Source organism: Erithacus rubecula (assembly GCF_903797595.1).
Source record: "Erithacus rubecula genome assembly, chromosome: 4".
Lineage (NCBI taxonomy): Eukaryota > Metazoa > Chordata > Aves > Passeriformes > Muscicapidae > Erithacus > Erithacus rubecula.
Genome location: NC_136686.1, coordinates 196838 through 214925, shown reverse-complemented (window position 1 = coordinate 214925; position 18088 = coordinate 196838). Strand labels below are relative to the sequence as shown.

Here is an 18088-nt window from a genome sequence, read left to right as displayed (position 1 = left end):
ACTTTAGTCTATTTAGTTTATTTATTAGATGCAGTTGTAAAGCATGCAGCATGTTAAAACATACATGAAAAATATATCACTGCATGCAAAAAGACAATTGGAAACTTGCTTACCTTGAATGCAGGCTCCTCCACAGAATGACTGATGGTCTGGCAAGTTCTGACTTGTAATCAGCAAACTGCAGTTTCTAATATTGCACTACCAAAAGGATTCTGGAATTGTTATGAAATCAGGGTGTGCCAAAACCAGAAATCTTCACACTTGAAGATTCTGTGGCATAAATAAATGGGTACAAGGAAGCAGGGAGTAAATACTAATTCCTTCAGTGTTACTCAATAAATGAAATTTTCCTTGAGAGAGCTGCTGATTCCATGGAGCTCAAATCTGGAAACACCTGTAATGAGAGGAGTGATTTAAATCCATCCCAATTACATTTTCTGAACAGTGTGTGGAATAAAATGTTTCTAAGGTAGATGTTTATTAGTAGCTATTGATTGTTTTTAACATGAGCAATTAGTTACCATTAAGGGTGTAAAAAAAAAAAAAGCACATGGGAAAAAAGAAAATATCCAAGAAAGAAAAGTCCTACAAACTGAATTTACCTTGTTCTCCCTTCTGCACCTGCATGTCCACTCTCCTGGCAGCTTCCAAATTAAATTGCTGATTCCTTTCTTTGCACTCCACACTTTTCTTATGACAGTCTATCATTAGGGAAGATACTATTTACACAAAAAAAAAATCACACAGAGCTAAAGCTTACAGAGGTAAGAAGGAAAGTTATTGAGGTAAGGTGGAAAAGTCATACAGAAAAATAATTTTTCAGGCTTCCATTCAGTTCATTATTTTCCCTTGCCTCCACATGGAAAGTTGTGATTCAAAACTACCATGACCACCACCAGCTGCACTCAGTTCTTTCACTCTGCTGTTCATTCTCCATATTTGAGTCTCCAGGTTATTTTGTGAAAATACTGTGTTATTTACACTTTTAGATCACTTCAATTTCAACATATAATAATTACCTCATAATCCCCCTTAGCATGGACACACGTGCAAATATGTGTTTCCTGATAATACATCTTGAATTAGCATTAAAAATAACACTCTACCTTTGCCTGGTGTTCCCACACTTTGCAGAGAACTCTGTAGAGACAAAAGCAGAGAAAAGAAAGTAAACAGTCATTTCAGAAAAGAGCAGGTGGAAGTTAAAATGGTTTAGGAGCAGCACTCCTAGAAAATACAATGAAAAAGGGAAAGGATGCAGATTTACCTTAGAGTTATGATGACACAGGGCAGGACTGGGATGCAGAGCTTCCTCCAGCACTTAAGCAACCCAAGACCTGGTTTCTGGCAGTATTTGGGTACATAATGTACAGAAAAGCACTTACCAGAGAGGATCCCAGGGGCAGCAGAGACAAGAATCCTCTCCCTCCCTTTGCAAACCTCACACCAGCAGAGGGGAAAGCCCAAGGAGGGGGTCCTGGCACCTTATAAAGGTGAGGAGCACAACCTGCCTCAGGTGTTCTCCATTTCACCTATTCCCTGCCCATCAGTGGGAGCAGCTGTGCCCTGCTCAGCCTCAGACACAGCAGGGCAGGGGCAATATTGAGTCAGAGGGGTCTCTGATGTGCTCCCTGGGTCACAGTGACAGGGCCCAGGGCATGGCTTCAACCTGTGCCAGGGGAGGGTCAGGAGAAGCTTTCCCACCTGGAGGGGGAAACAGGGAAGATCTGCCCAGGGATGGGCACAGCCCCAAGCTGGCAGAGCTCTGGCAGCATTGGGATGACTCTGTCCTGTGCAGGGACAGGAGCTGGGCTTGGATGATGCTGGTGGGTCCCTTCAGCTCAGCATCTCCATGATGATCTGAGTCTATGATCACAATTGCATTGACCAAAACACCAAAATTAATAGCAAATCTTGACCAGAGAGACTGCAAGGTTAATTCTGCATTTCAGTATTGCACTGTTTGAACCCACAGCTGCCCTTTAAAGTCATTAATCCCTTAGCAGTGTGCTGAGAATTCTTTGTGTTACTGCACATGTATTCAGCATGATGTTTCTTAAAAATTACAATGCTTGCAGAGGTGGCAGAAAAAATACAACTCTGTACATACATTGTCCCCCTGGCACCCAGCTTGGAGCTGCCAGCATTGTCTGGTGAAGATGAACAGAAGTGGTCAAATACTTACTTAAGGGGAGAAAGCAGCATCCAGGCTGAGAATTATGTTTTCACAATCTTCATAGTGCAGTGAGACAAATGGGAACAGAGACCTTTGTTCCATTCCCTCCAATTTCGGAAAGTAAACAACCTTTTGGCACAATACTTATAATTTCCACATAGTACAGCATGCTTAATATATAGTGGATTAGTGCCTGTTCTGGCAGGATTTGATCTCCTAGGACTTTTTTGTGAGTTGCTGTGAGAAAGAAATTAAAAAAAAAAAAAAGAGAGATAAAAAACATTAATTGTGCATCAGGCCTAGAGCCTCCCCTGAATGGATTTTAAAATGCCAGGGTTAGGTTGGTTAGAGACTGTAAAAAAATCACACTTACAAAGAGATTCAATCAGTTGAGGAGAAACCAGCACTGGTGCCAGTTCATAATCTCTTAACCAAGGTACAGGAATGCACAGGGAGGAGGTAATAAACACAATTTAATTCAAGACAAAACATTGAAAACAAGTTTCCTTGTTGGATTTTTTTCAGCACTTCAGATATAACAGGTAGCCTCAAAAATGTCACTGAATTTGTGGGGCAGTTTACATATTTATCTGAAAAAAGCCACTCTTCCTCTACACAAAATATTTTTTGCTGATGAACATAATAGAAACCATTCAAGCAATATGGTAAAATACACTAATATTGCAGCATTTAATAATTTCTTCAGATGCCAAAATTCACATAAAAAGTGACCCTACCATTCAATAAGAGTTAAAATCAAAAAGAGGTTTGGGGGAGTTGGTACTCCATCAAATAACTGGCTGCTGAGTGCTGGTCAGTTTTCTTTGTATAAATGAACAGGTAAAACAGGAGAGGGGAATTGCATTGCTCCCTCCATGTGAGGAAGAACATGGAAATTATTTTAGGAGAGCCTGTAAATATTGGAGAGAGTGGAGTTGGAAATTTTGGCATGCTGGAGAATGAGCCACACTAATAGGAAGTGATTTGTCTCTTTGAGCACTGCACCTATTTCCCTGCTGAAATTCAGAGAGGATGGGGCTGAAATGGACCAAGGGATTTGTAAACCCAACATAAGAGGCAATTTACACATTGGGATCACAGGGCTGACCTGAACACTAAAAGAAAAAATACAAGAAATTTTTATTACCTAAAAAAAATAAAAAGTTTTTAACAAATTAGTCCTGATAGATTTCTTCTGCTCTAATTCCTTTCTAGAAAAGTTCTGTTACTTTCCTCTCTGTCGTTTAACTGGACCCAGCTCTTTGTCTGTCTCTGAAGAAAGATTCTGGATTGACAAAATGCTTGTCTCAAGGACAAGACACTGTGACTTCCTTTTTCTCTACAGTATTGCAGTGTTTTTAAAGTATTTCAGCTAAAATCAGGAGTGTATGATGCTGGTATTCTTTTGCATAAATAGAAGGGACATTTTCAATCTGAAAATGAAATAAAATAAAATAAAATAAAATAAAATAAAATAAAATAAAATAAAATAAAATAAAATAAAATAAAATAAAATAGAATGAAGAGTTCAGAGCACTGCAAAGGAACTTCTGAGGGGACCTGAAGCCAAGTGATTTATAATCATTGTGAGCTTTGTGATTCTGAGGATTTATCCTCACTGGTGTCTCCTGCCCATTTCTGTGAGAGCTGGAAAACAGCCACATTCCTCCTAAAAACAGATCCTGTGTGGGAGGCTGCAGAATCTGACACCTGTGGATTGACTTTGTTAAAACTGTGGAATCTTATCATAAATTTTTATATTTAAATATTGTCATATTAAAAAAAAAAATTCTAGATTAAATACTTCGGGGAATAAAAAAAAAAAAAATTGGATCCCCATAAATATACTTTAAATATCAAGTACTCTATGTTCAGGAAAATAAATAAATAAATAAAAATTCATGGGCTTTCTGCATGGTTAAATCATTTCATTAAACCTTAAAATACATTCTCTGAACAAGCTGAAGCTCCCCTATAAATATTCTCCATGTTTCTGTACTGATAAATGTTCCTTTTAGTGCACTATAGCATGTCAATGCACCCATAAAACCATTTCTCTAACTCATGCATTACATGCCTGAAAAAAAAACTCTCTGGATGGAGAAAAATGAAACAAAAAAAAACCCTAAACCCACCCACAGTTTATATATTTTTTATACAAACATATAAATACTCTTCCATAAAGAGAATTGGTGTCTTGAGGAATGGATCAATTTCTGTTTAATATGCAATTCTGTTTATAGATAAACTATCAAAGTATTAATATATATAGAATCTACTTTACCATATAATTTATTTTTATGGTATCTACTTCTAAGGAGCATTTTGCAGATGAAAAAGAGTAAGTACATTAAATTGTGTAATACTGAATATTACACATGCTGACTTCTTCCACACCATGTCTCTGCTGGGATATTATCATGTAAAGTTTTCTTTTTCCATGTGTATGGCATTGATTTTTGTGCCAAAGAAGGGAATATGGAGATTTGTTTCTTACAAAAAATTTATGTCTCCTGAAATTCCAAAAGAACTACACTCAACAGCTTGTAAATTTTTTTTCCCCCCTTCTACATATTTAAATACAGCAGAACCTTAGAAGAATATTTTGGTGTTTCAAAAATTTATATGATAGAAAAAAAGCTATTTCACTCCAGAACTTCTACACTCTCTATAAAAAATTTACAAAGTCCTCTCTACAGTAACAGCACATTTTGAATGGATTTCAAAATGAAGTGCATATAAATGTTCATCAGGGCAATCAGAATTGCTGCTGATTTGACAGCACATGTTGGCTGAGAATTCCATTTCAAAACTTACATTTCAACCCTAACAGCACCAATCCCATCTTTATGCCAGACATCTCAATTATCTTTTTTAAATTTTTGTTTTATAGAGTCATTATCGACCTCAAAATTAATTTTCCACTTATTTAGCATTATTACTAATAAGATTAATAATGATAGTGGGCTTTATTGAGTGTCCCTGAGTAGAAAAGACCTTATTAAAAAAAATAAACTGCAGAGAAATTGAGCTCTGAACCCACATGTATTTGTTGGATGGTATGAATATTTGAAAAATGGACTTCCTTCCCCTTTATAAAAAGTTAATGTCTTCAAGAAATTGCTTACTCAATGGAAAAATCTTTAGCAAAAGCAAATTTAGGAATGCTTCATTTAGGTCTGAGGAATATCTGCACAGCATCAGTTGCCCAGGGTGGATTGCAAAATCTCATTAATGTTGAGGTTATGGCTTTTATTGAATTTAGAATCCTCTTTCTTTAGGCCCTACAAGGAAACTCTTCCCTTGGAGATGATGCTTACAAAGGAGAATTCAGCATGTATTTATATTTTCATGTATGTGTCTGTATATTTACAGGCATTTCTATATATGTATGTATATGTATAAAATTTGTATGCAAATGCATGTTTTCTGGCTATTCAAAATAGAAATGGAGCAAGAATATCCAGGGAGATTAAAATCTGAACTTAAATATAGGTGACAGAGTTCTGAAGCAAAATATTCATTTTGTACTGTAACATATATTTCAAAGGAATCCATAATTTTGCATAATGAGTTACAACTCTGGAAGGGATGCACTGGAATATCTCCATGCTACATCAGTATTTTTGCAGATCCATATAATCCAAGAAATTACTAATTCCAGGTATTATTTTGCCAACACAACAACTCTGGTTTTATTTACAAGTTCCTTGACACTTAGTCACCTTTGATATTTGAAATCTGTAGCACTTTCTTCCTAACTCAAACCAAGTTTCATTATGGGAATTTACACCCTTCCAAAGTCAGATTAAGCAGGCTTAATTAAAAGTCTTCCTTAATTGCATTTAAGACAGATGAATAATTAGATAGCATTCATGTAGAAGTTAATGCTTTTCTGGTGTAACAAATTGAGAACAAATACCTCATTTTGCAGCAGATATTCCACTTGACCTCTGTGGTTCAGAATAACAGAGATAAGGTTCTGCCTAGGAACCAGGAAAAAAAAAAGGAAACAACATCAAGTTAGTAAGAATTAGATAAAGAGAACAGGTTTGGGGGTTTTTGGTGTGGTTTTTTTGACACTCTAGACATTCTTTGTTGTTTGTTTTGCTCCATCCCTTTATTCTTGCCTTTTAAATTCTACTCTAATATAGCACACTGATCTTCTATTAAGGTTCTTCCTCTTCTGAAGCCTTAGAAGAAATTTCCTCCCACTCTTCCATCCCCATTGCAGTCTGGTAGCTGGAAGTCCCAGAAGTATTTTGATTTTTTCAGGGCTTCAAAGCAAATCAACTATTTACAATTTAGAAACTCTGTGTGTCCTCATGTATTTTAGTTGAGCAATCAGAATTTGGAGCTTTTTCACAGCTCAAAAATGCATCAGAGCACATGAGCTTGCCTTGTCTTTTTCCATGCAGGTGGGAATGTTTATTAGCATGGTTAGTCAAAACATAGGCTACAGAATCATTTCCTAAATTACAATACTAATTCCAAAAATTAGCATATTTCCCATCAGTTTATTGTACCCTGGAGAATTTTCAGTATAAAGTAGCCATAATTTTACATCATTAATAGCAAACCAATCCAGCAAGTTGTAATAATGACTGAAATACCTCTATTAATGCTTCCCTGAGTCTTTGTCTGCCAGGTAACTAATAATACCCATATCTTATCACACAGACACACTTCACACTAGTGCATCATTATAGCTGTGCATAAATACAGCAAACCTAACCACCCCATGAGCATTTAGTGCTGCTTTCATGTCTGGGATATTTTTTCAGCTTTTAGCAACTCAATATGGTGCAAGAGTTTGGAAATGGAAATAAGAAAAGCACAAACAAGAGTCAGTTTCTGTCCTGCAGACATCCTCTGTGTTCCTGAATTTCACACATCTGTCATGTCTAAATTACAAATACATGTCTTCTACTGATCTCTTTATAGCAAATTTTGGAAATTTGGGCCATGCTCTTAGGAAGCCAGATGGGTCCTCAGCAGCACCAGGATCCCACCTCAAACGAGTCTCTGCCCCTCTGTTCTCCTCCATCTGCCAAATGACAGGTGTGTCATCTCAGTTTATTATTGTTGGCAAAATACTTTATAACACAGTGCTGAAAAACATGGAAAAGTGTCAACAGCTTCCTTATCTGCAAATGGTTGGGAATCTTTGGGAAATACAAAACCTTTAATGAAAACTTCAGTAATATGAAAAGGAGACAATTGAGAAAAACTGCACAGATCCAAAAAAACATTGATTTTTTTGCTAAGCAACAACTAAGGTCTGAAAATAAAAAATTGGAAATATTGAACCAATTGGTACAGCTGGATTCAGGTTGTTGCCTTGTGAACAATTTCATGGCTTCCCAAAATGCAGTTGCTGCAGTTTGGGATAAAACAACAAATAAATGGTTATCTTTGCTTGCCACTTGCTTCTTTATTCCTTGTAACCTCTCCTAAAAGCACCAGTAGTTTAAATTCTAAGTGCAGAGAAGACAGAATAATACAAAACCTGTTGTTGGCTCCTACTTCTGTGGGAATTGATGGGGTTGGTGCAGCTGTTTTCTAGTAAAACAAATAATAATTGCTTAGTTGTATCATTGACCATTAAATTCTGAAAGAGAACCACAAGGACACAAAGAAACTGCCCATGTTCCCACACCTTGAGATTATTTCTGCATATTCTTCAAACCCAAACAGTTATCCTGGTTCTGAATGCAGCACTGCAGAGTGGCTTGCAGTGTCTGACACCCAAAAATCACAAACATCAAGAGAGGTGAGCCTTGATTCTCAAAGAACCCTAGGATTTCACCCTGGGCAGCTCACACAGAGGTGGCAGGAGCAGAGTCCAGCTTTTCCTTTCATCTTGTTTTAACGAGGTGAAATAATTAAAAAAAATATATTTCAGGTTTGTGGCAAACATCTCTTTGCATTTCAGAAAGTCCTTTGGGATTAATGGAGAATAAACAGTGGGTTTTGCAAAGTTGTAAAAGACAATAAAGACAATAGCTCAGTACCTGGCAAAGTGTACCAAGTAGCCTTAGGAGGAATATAAAGGAGCCCCAGGGGATCTTTGTTTTTTTCCTCTGAAAGGATTTGTTAGCTCAGAACAAGAACAGTCCAATTGTGGCAGCACAATTCCCAAACAAACAGCAGCAGGCAGGAGCAGGAGCACAGGGGGAACTGCTCTACCTTAAAAATGCAGGCTGGAGCAGGTGTGGAGATGGAGTTATGAAAATTGAAATACACGTAGGTTGTGAATTTGAAACATTTAGCCCATTATTTCTTTGGACAAAGTAACTCCTCGGGGGTGGAGGGGAGCAGAAACAAAGCCAAGTTGTCCTGAGTCTCATGCCAGTCAATGTAAAATGTTACTAGAATTCAGGAAAGCCTGCGTGGGTGATGAATTCAGAATCAATTTTACAGAGGGAAAATCTGCTGGAAGAAAAATAAACTCCTACAGTTTTCTGCAAAAAGTTTTCCCAGCTTTTCTTTTATAAAAGCTCTGAAGCTGTCATGTACCACTGCTGGTGATTAATGATTCTGGGATAGCTGATGTGTGGGTGATGAATTAGTAATCAGCTTTAGGCTTACACAGACTTTCATTCTCTTTCCATGTCCTGCACCTTTGCGAGTACAAATTGCTTCCAAAAATGTCTGTGAGATGTGATGGTTTCAATGTGTTGGGAAGAAAGGTGGAAGCCAATTTTCCCCAAATCCAAAGGGATGAAGCCTAAGCCTGCAGCATGAGGCTCCCTAAAGAACAGGAAGATTCTGTGCTGCCTTTGCTGGGGAAATGTTGGGGGTCTTTGTTCACTCTTAGTTGGTTCCCATCCTTCCTCTCAGGGGCTCACTAACTTTTACACTTTATTACTCTCATTATATAGATTTAAATGGAATATATATATGACCTGCCAACAATGCAGTGCCTGCCAGTGAAATAAAAAGCCACATTATCCTTTCAGAATATTATGAATGTGTACTGCTTTCCTTAGTGCAGCCAACAGGGATTGGAATGGAGGTGCACAGGTAGGAAAGGCAGGGATGGAAAACAAGTGATAAAAAACCACTTTGAGCTCAACAAAGTTATCCAGAGAGTATCAGTGACAGAATTCTCTTAAAGTGAAAGGAAATTAGCTCAGGTAAGAAATGTTCTCGTTGAGACTGAAAATTAGCTGAACACCTCTAAACAAAGGGCACTACAGCTCTGCAGTAGAGATGAGGTCTGCTCTTGTGGCACAGGGATTACTGTGGGATTCAAACACATTTGTTTTGAAAGGTGTTTGACAAATATGTTGTACAGAAAGTTCTGTTATTATTTCTTGTTAAACCCTTTAATCTGTCACAGTCACAGTACTGCTTTAGCTCTAAATTCTAACTGCTCATTTTCAAATAAGTAATTCCCTACCTTAGTTGGTATGTGTTGAATAACAAGAAAAAAAAACCCCAACAAACAGTGAGTTCTGTTTAATAACATGAGTGATCTGGGAGATGAAGGTGAAGAAAAAATTAGATTTGCCACTGGTTGCAAATGAAGAAAACATTGAAAATAATAGTGCAGACAGAGCAAGATCAAGAGAATAAAAGTAATTTCTAGAATACTACAACCAGCTTGGACAAATGAAAACTATTTCCTCGGGGAGGGAGAGATGTATATCCCAGAGTAGTGTGAAGATGTAACAAACCCATGGTGAGACATGAGCTGCTGCAAGAGCTGCAATGAGAAAGGGCAGATCCATGGAGCAGTTCATCTTTATAAGGCTTTGATTGCAAAGTATTTCTCTCAGGATGTTTTTTTTTAACTAGAGTACAAGTTCAAAGAACAGATCTCAGTAGGGTTGCTGGGCAGTGATTGATTCTTCAGGAGTGATTTATTGTTAACTAAAACTTGGTTAAGAACACACTAACGAGGACACGAGGCAATTGTGCAAATATTTAAGGGAGAAGACATGAAGGTTCAAGAGGAATTATTGAGAGCATTGAGCAAGAGCAGAAGCTGAAGTCAGGAGAGCTAATTAAGGAGCAGAAATTGCAAGCCTCATGTAATGAAATGTTTTCTTACACAGGGAGATGACATGCTGCAGAATAATTGAAAGAAAAGCACAGGGAGATTGTACAGTTGGAGAAATTAAAATAGGCATATGCAGACTTTTGTAGCTAATTAAGAAATTGAGAGAAAAAATAGCGCAGAATGAAGACACAGATCACTGTTCCTTTACACAATTTTATATTCACTTACTATCTGGGCCCAGGCAAGGAGAGAAAAGAATTTCTATGTGGCAAAAAGACAGAACAACAGCCTTGCTTGTGTTTCTTTCCTCAAAGGATAATTTCCTTTCATGCCCTCTAACAGGCAGCAATGCTCTTAAACCTGAGTGATTTCAAAAGGAAAGTGAAATGGGGATTTGTTTTAAGAATTTGTTCTCCTTTGTACTTTATTCAAAAGGAGAAATGCTGGGATCTGTGTTTGTAAGGGTCAAAACAAGATCATTCTTATCTCAGCCAGTGCCATAGACTCTGTGACTAAACATTCATCTGAAAATTAAGTGTTCCAAGCACAACAATAACACAGGGCTGAAAGCAATGGAGTTGAGTTTCTTTATGGGCTTGGTGGTAATTCTGAAGTAAAATCTACAGAGACTTGTTTATGAAATCAACTCTCTGCATTCTGCACCAACATTTCTTTCCACAGCAAAATACAGTTTAAAGGAAATGTCAAGGAAATGAATTTTTGGGGAAAGAGAAGTAGTTATTTATAGAGGAGGAAAGATGTCATTAGTTAATCCAAGTTAGTTGATCATTAGTTATGACTGTCAAAATTGTTGAAAATGAAAAATGGGAAAAAGAGAACAGCAGCTGGAACTATCAAATGTTCAGAGCCATCAATCTGTTCCTCTCTAGGACAAAAGGTGATCTGCATGTCTAACACTAACAGAAACTGATGACATGATTTAAATTTGAGGCAAAACTCACCTAAAAAAGAAATTTTATGTCGCTTAGGAAGACAAATTAGGAAGTTTTAAAATGTTTTACAATGTTATCTTTAAAATGGATATTTTAAAAATCATGTGAGCAGGCTCGATATTCATATTAGATGCTAAATCACTAAATAGTTGAATATGTGGCAAATGTTGCAGCAGTTTTGTCTATTGTAATCTAACAATGAATTCTTGTGTTAGGAGAGTTGTGGATCATTAGCAATGATCAAGGGAGAAAAGTCATTAGGATAACATATTTCTTGTGGAAGAATTAATTGAATTTCATCCATTATTTCCCAGCTCAACTGCTATATTTAAAATTAAATTATATAGGATGTAATCTATCTGTGTGGGTTTCTGTAAGCAAATATCAACTTTTTTTTGGTTTTGGAAAATAAAACTGGAGTGGAAAATGGAACACAGTCATAATAGATACAGGCTGTATATTTGAAGTTTTCAGTATTGAATTACAGATATGGAAATAAGTAAATCCAGAGTATTATTTTCTCTCCCTCATCCTACCTAATTCTTACATATTTTTATGACTTTCTGCTTGACTTTAGAAGAAAACAACATTTCTAAAGTAAATTCCTTTTTTAACATAAATACAGGCAATTGAAACTGAGTTCCTTTAAAAACCATCTGTCTTTATCAAGGTCAAGTAGCTTGGTCAGTCTCTGAGAAAATAGTTGTACTTGAAGAAAGTTTCTAAATTCAATTTGAGGCAACTTCCAAATTCAGATTTTTTTTATTGGCAGATCAAAATCTCTCAGGAATTTTGTGGGTTTTTTGTCCCTAAGCATATCAAGAGAACCTACAGCATTTTATTGGGAGCTTGGTTTTATACCTTTACAGCTTTACAGATTTTTATAGCTTGGATTTATTTGCAAGCAAACACAATAAAAGATTTAAGACAGCAATTTAAATTGGGAGTAACTTCTTCTGAAGGAAGTAAAAATCCTTTATTTTTGGGCTAATGAAGTGACTACAGAATTAAAAACAAATAGAACTCAATTTAAAACTTGAGGCTTTTTCTGTTTGCTTGATCACAAGTGCATTCAAGCTGTAAAGGTTTTGCACAGCTAAGTGCAAAATTTCTTTCCCAAGGTACCCTTTGATTTTCCTTCTGGCCTGGACTATGGACAGAAATCAATGAGTTTTTTAAATCCTGTATTAATAGCAAAGAGGGGGGTCTGCTGGATTTGCCCAAAACCTGGGGGATTTTCACCAACAACCAGAACTGCAATGACTACTTGGAATTCAGGTAGCTGCACATCGAATTACCTCTAACAGTCTGACTGTGATTGCTACTACTCATGAAAAGTGGCTTTATTTTAGTTCCAGGGCAGCAGTTCTCCTCTTGAGTTTTCTTGTCTGAATTGTTAAACTGTTCTCTTTTTTAATTTTCTCCTTGACCCTCTCCTCCCACTCACCTCTTTCCACACGTATTTAGCTACATTCGAAGGGATAGTGAGGAAACAGTTTGCAGTCCATCTCATAGAGGCCAAACTCTGCTGCAAAGTGCCCTCCTTAAATTTTGGGAGGAATCAGCAGACAGAGGAAGGGTGGTTGGCTGAAGGCAACTTAGGATCCTGGTGCTTGGGCTGGTACTTAAGGCTGCATTTCATTCCCCCTCCTGATTTTTAAGAGATGCTCTTAGTGGTAATAAAAGATGCTTGCAATCCTCAATTGAAGATTTAGTACAGTCCTAGATGGGCTTTCAAGTGGGCAGTGTAATTATAAATCCTGCATTAACAATGTGGCAACCTGTCCTAGGAAAATACCCTTTAGTTCCACTGCCCTGTAATGTCTCTCTTATTTTGGCCATTGATCCTATCTATCTAAATCCCACGGGTATTTTAAATCAGATGTGCTTTGGGGAACTTAGCAATAGCAATATTAATCACTCCCATAGTGCTGACAGTATGGAATGGTTTGAGTGGGGCATCCTTTGATGCTCTATGGTGTTAATGACAGCAATAATGAGCTTTGCAATTGACCCCATCATTTGCCTTCAAGGATCATTTCAGATAACAAAAACTGGAGGTTTGTTGTGTAAGAACTCCTTGTTCACACACACCAGCATTGGTTTCTTCCCAATAGAGAAGTTATTTATTGCTAGGAGACAACAGTTTCTTCTATCCCAGGGATGTGTTGTTGATAATGTTGTAGAAAGCCCCATATTTCCAGACACATACTGTGAATAATCAAAATCTGAGAAATCACTTCATTCTGAGCCAGGTGTAAAATTACAACAGGAGATAGAAATGCAAGTGCCTGTGTAATCCTCTGGTTTCATTGGTCTGAAATGTTTTAAGTTCTCCTTTTTGCCTGCATTCCTATTTGCATCCTGGCAGATTAAACTTCCTGTCCAATATGCTAATAACATGATTAAAATCACTGATATTTTGATATGCCCCCTTTTGTGCTTTCTGACTGTATACTGTGCAACCAACACGAGGGTTTGTGCTTAATTAGAAGCCAAGCATTAAGTGACATGTGCTGGCAGGATGCCTGTCCCATACTTTTTCATTTTTATGTTTCTGGTATGTTCTTTCCAAGCCTCAAGTAATGCAATGTGTTTTCTCAGTAGTTGTAATGCTGCTTTAGGAATAACTTTACAGCTCCCCAGAAGTTATCAGGAAATTCTCCTCCCACCAGCACAGGCTGATGACTGTGCTTGGTTATTAGATTGTCTCTGATCTCGAGTTCTATAGAAGATGGAATATCTGGAATATCATTCAGTAACCTGAACTGGAAAATTAAAGAGATTGCAGCTGGATGATGGGGGAGATTGCTGCAGGAAATGCTCCTGGCTCCTCTTTAGTGATGTAGAAACAATCAGTTCTCCCCAATATCAGCACTGGTCCTTAGGGGTTAAAATCAATAGGAGCTTACTGTCTAAAATCCAGTTTCTGTGCCTTGCTCTGGAAAGTGGAATATCAGATTAAGGTGAGTTAGAGTGGATTGAGGCTTAAGGGTTTTTCCATCAGAATGCAAATATTAAAGATAGACAATTTTATCTTGTCTTTGTGTTATTTAACTTTTATTTTCCGATTCCATTTTAAGCTGAATTCTAATTATTCTTGTTATTCCACATCAATTTAGCCCAGAGAATACTAAGAATATAACATGTTTCTGTGTCTGCTGAAAGCCCAGATTTGATTTGGTACTTTTTATTTGTTTTCTTTGCTAGAACATGGACATTTCATATTTATGACCTCCTAGATGGCTCTGCCCCAAGTGCACAGGCTGAATTTTATCCTCTGCCAGACCCTGATGGGGCCAGCAAAGGAAAACAAGAACAACTCCACAAGGCTCTGACCCTACTTACAATGAACTTAGAATAAAGCAACAATGAAGCATTTGGAGAGATGTTGCAATGAGGATGACCAAAAAGAAAGGATGTATCATAAACTGAGCCACAAATGAGAACAACTATCTGCTTTGTATCTTTCTCCCAAGTGAAACAGTGTTTTTTATGCCCCTCTCTTCAGGAAAGCAGCTGAATTTGTCACAGCACCACATTTCCATGTTAGCCAAATGAGACCAAGCACCATAACCCAGCAGATATGCACAGTAGCATGGAAAACATTAATTCAATGGATGTTGTTATTCAAATTAACAGTTGAAAATTCGTTATCACTGTCCTCAATGACAATGCAAGAATAAATAGCCAGGTTCTTTTCATATTAATATTCCCTCAGATCACAGCTATGTGTGATTATTTCACACACCACTGAAGTGCTCATGCCTCTGGGGTGGAAGGAAACATTTGTATGGAAAAACATTTATGGCAGAATGGGAAATGGTATAAACTGTGTTCATTTGTAAGGGCAGATGAGAGTGAAACAGTAGGTGGGCTTGGAGATTATAATTACATCTCAAAGTGATTTTCAAATGCCCTTTCAGCAGTCTGTAAAGTAGAAGGCATGGAAATTATTAGCACCCCACCCTGTTTCATAGCTGAGATATGATGAGGCTTAGGTTAGTCAGCAAAGTCTGAGTGCTTATCTTAGTTTCTCAATCCTGGAGTTCTAATATTTCTCTTTTCCCACATCTGTTAATTCCAAAAGTTGCCTGCTCACACTGATGACTTCCAGTGTGCTGTAAGAAACTCTGTACTCCCTGAGCAGAATTGCTGCTCACAGCTGAGACAAATTCCACTCCCTACACTAGTGCAGTGGAATAACAAGGAGCTGGACTTTATTTTTTGTCCTTTCCTTCTGTTTTTTAGCTATCAGAGTGGAATGAATCTAAATAATCTGTCTAAAGAAATTCCTTTACATTTGAAATATATATAAAGCAAAGGAACATAAATGTTATATCATAACATTCATTGTGAATGGACCACTGGGAGGAGGTTTAATTGTGGTTCACAAGTATTCACTGCCATGACAAGAAATTCTGTGAAGAATTAATGTCCTTAATCCAAACAGATGCTCAATCTCTCTCCCTGGGAAGTGCTAAGCACAGTGGGGACATATGGTCCCACTGAACTTGGCCATTTCCAACCTTTAGCAGCTCCATCTGTGATGCATTTTTTGTCCAAGGCTGGTAAACTGAGGTAGAAGTTGCCCCAAGGAAAAAAAAAACTACTAAAAATATAAGTCAGGTGTCTCTTAAGTTAGTTACTATCCAAAACATTGTGTACAGAAATTTAGTAGCCTTTTTTATGAGTTCATAAGTTTTTATTAAAGCCAAATGGCTGGAAGGGAGCTGTGTATTAATTTCCTTCTTTGTTCCTGACTGAGAAAAATCTGAAATGTGCTTCTCTTGGGTATTTGTGATTTTAGATTTTGTACTTCTATTGCTTATGACTGCCTACAGCAAATTATCAACCTTGCAAAACTGCTTTTTTTGTGTTTGATTTTTACTCATGTGTGTGAGACTGAAGATGTGAAAGTCCAGGAGGGCTGACAATAAAATGAGTTACAGCAAATGTTTTGGAGCTGCTTTTAGCAAACAAATCCTTCTTTTCTCTTGTGCCTGTATTTGGATTTTGGAATTTGTGGCAGAGCAGCCCCAGCCAGCTGGATGGGAGGGAGGGGGGAACTGCACCAGCAGCCATGGCCACTCTCCCTTGGATTAATTAATTACCAACCCTAGAGCTGTGCCATGGCTGCCTGGGAAGATGCAACTGTCCCTCCTTGGTGATTAAAATGCCATTAGACTCCTGTAGGTCAGCAGGGCTTCTCCTTTTGGGGGCAGGAGCAGCTGAATTCCAGCCCAAGCTGTCCCATGATTCTAAGGCAGAATCTCTTTTCATAAACTAGATAAGGTCAAATATATTTCTGTGGTACATTCACTAAGTTGTGAATTTGGTGAATAGCTTCCTATTCTGTCTAGAAGTTGAAAGCAATTATCACAAAATTGGATTAATCATCATCCTGAATGCTGCAGTGAAGTGCTTTACCTGTCAAATAGATTAACAAGCTTGTATGTTTTTTCTGTTTCACTCTCTATTATTTCAGATTGTATATAGAGACACAGAGTTTTTTTTCTGTTTCACACTATATTATTTCAGATTGTATATAGAGACACAGAGGTTTTTTTTCTGCTTCACTCTATATTATTTCAGATTGCATATAGAGCCACTGAGGTTTTTTTTCTGTTTCACTCTATATTATTTCAGATTGTATATAGAGACACAGAGGTTTTTTCTGTTTCACTCTATTTTATTTCAGATTGCATATAGAGCCACTGAGGTTTTTTTTCTGTTTCACTCTATATTATTTCAGATTGTATATAGAGACACAGAGCTCCAAGGCCATTTACTGAAGCTTGTTGTAAGAACTAAGGAGCATTTTGGGAGCTGTTAACACCCAACTGAGCAGTGTCCAGTTAAATGAAGAAAAGTGGTACCCACTGGGAGACAGAATAATTTAAATGTTCTCAAGATGATTCAATTATTTGCCCACTGATGTTTCTTTATCCCATTTCCCAGGGTACATTTTGCCTCAGCTGCCCTTGAGAACAGGCACTCACCTGCTGAGCACATATTTTACCATTCCCAACCATCACATGCTAAGGGCTTGTAGCAACATGCAGGAAGTTTTTATGACAGCAATGAGGGGCTTGGTTTTGTTAATATTAAATATTAAACTGTAAAAATATTGAATTCTGTACATATCAGTGTGTTGGGTCTCATTCTTTGCTTTAGCAGCAGGAGGTTCAAGTCTAAGCTAAGGAAAGGTACCAATATTTGCACATGATTTTTTATTATTTTAGGAACTACTGCTTTTTCTCAAAAGTATTTTTTCAGGTAAGAAAATGACAGTGGGCACGAAAGAGGAACAGCTCAATCATAACTCACTGTTTGCCATTTTAAAGGGAACATTCTATGTATAATTTTTCCTGTTCCCTTGGAAAGGTACAATGGAAAGAAATTTTGTTCAATGCAAATAAAAATGTCTATTCCACATGCTCATATCCTAAAAATTAGCATGATCTCTCATATATATATTGGACTATTTTTCTCACTCAATAATTAATCATAAATTTGATATTAGCTCCAAGTGACAGGAACTGAATTTTAAAAATATCCAAAAATGTTCAGTATTGATGAATGGTTGCTAAATAATCATAGAATAATAGAATCACAGAATGGCCTGGGTTGGAAGGGATTTAAAGATCATCTCACTCCAGCCCCAGGCCATGGCCAGGGACACTTGGGAGGTTGATCAGAGCCCCATCTAACTGGCCTTGAGCACTTCCAGGGATGAGCAGCCCACAAACCTTCTCTGCAAACCTGTGCCAAGGCCTCACCACCCTGTCAGTAAAGAATTTCTCCTTCATCCCAATTAAACTTACCTTCCTTCAGCCTTGTCCAATCTCCACGTGCCTTCTGCTGGGAAGGTCTCCCAGGAGCCTTTATTCAGCATACCCCTTCCACAAAAGTCCCTCTGGCTCCAGAAAATCATTGAGAATGTGCCAC

General features: G+C 37.5%; 1 protein-coding gene across 1 annotated transcript in view; it reads right to left on the bottom strand.

The window, feature by feature from the left end:
* The window catches only part of PIK3C2G (phosphatidylinositol-4-phosphate 3-kinase catalytic subunit type 2 gamma), a gene marked incomplete at both ends in the record, with an annotated part of 93862 nt that extends 75827 nt beyond the window's left edge, over window positions 1-18035 (bottom strand). Inside the window, 1 exon segment of the mRNA XM_079303089.1 lies at window positions 17965-18035. Coding sequence (XP_079159215.1) covers window positions 17965-18035 — 71 coding nt within the window.
* Window positions 18036-18088: the final 53 nt, after the last annotated feature.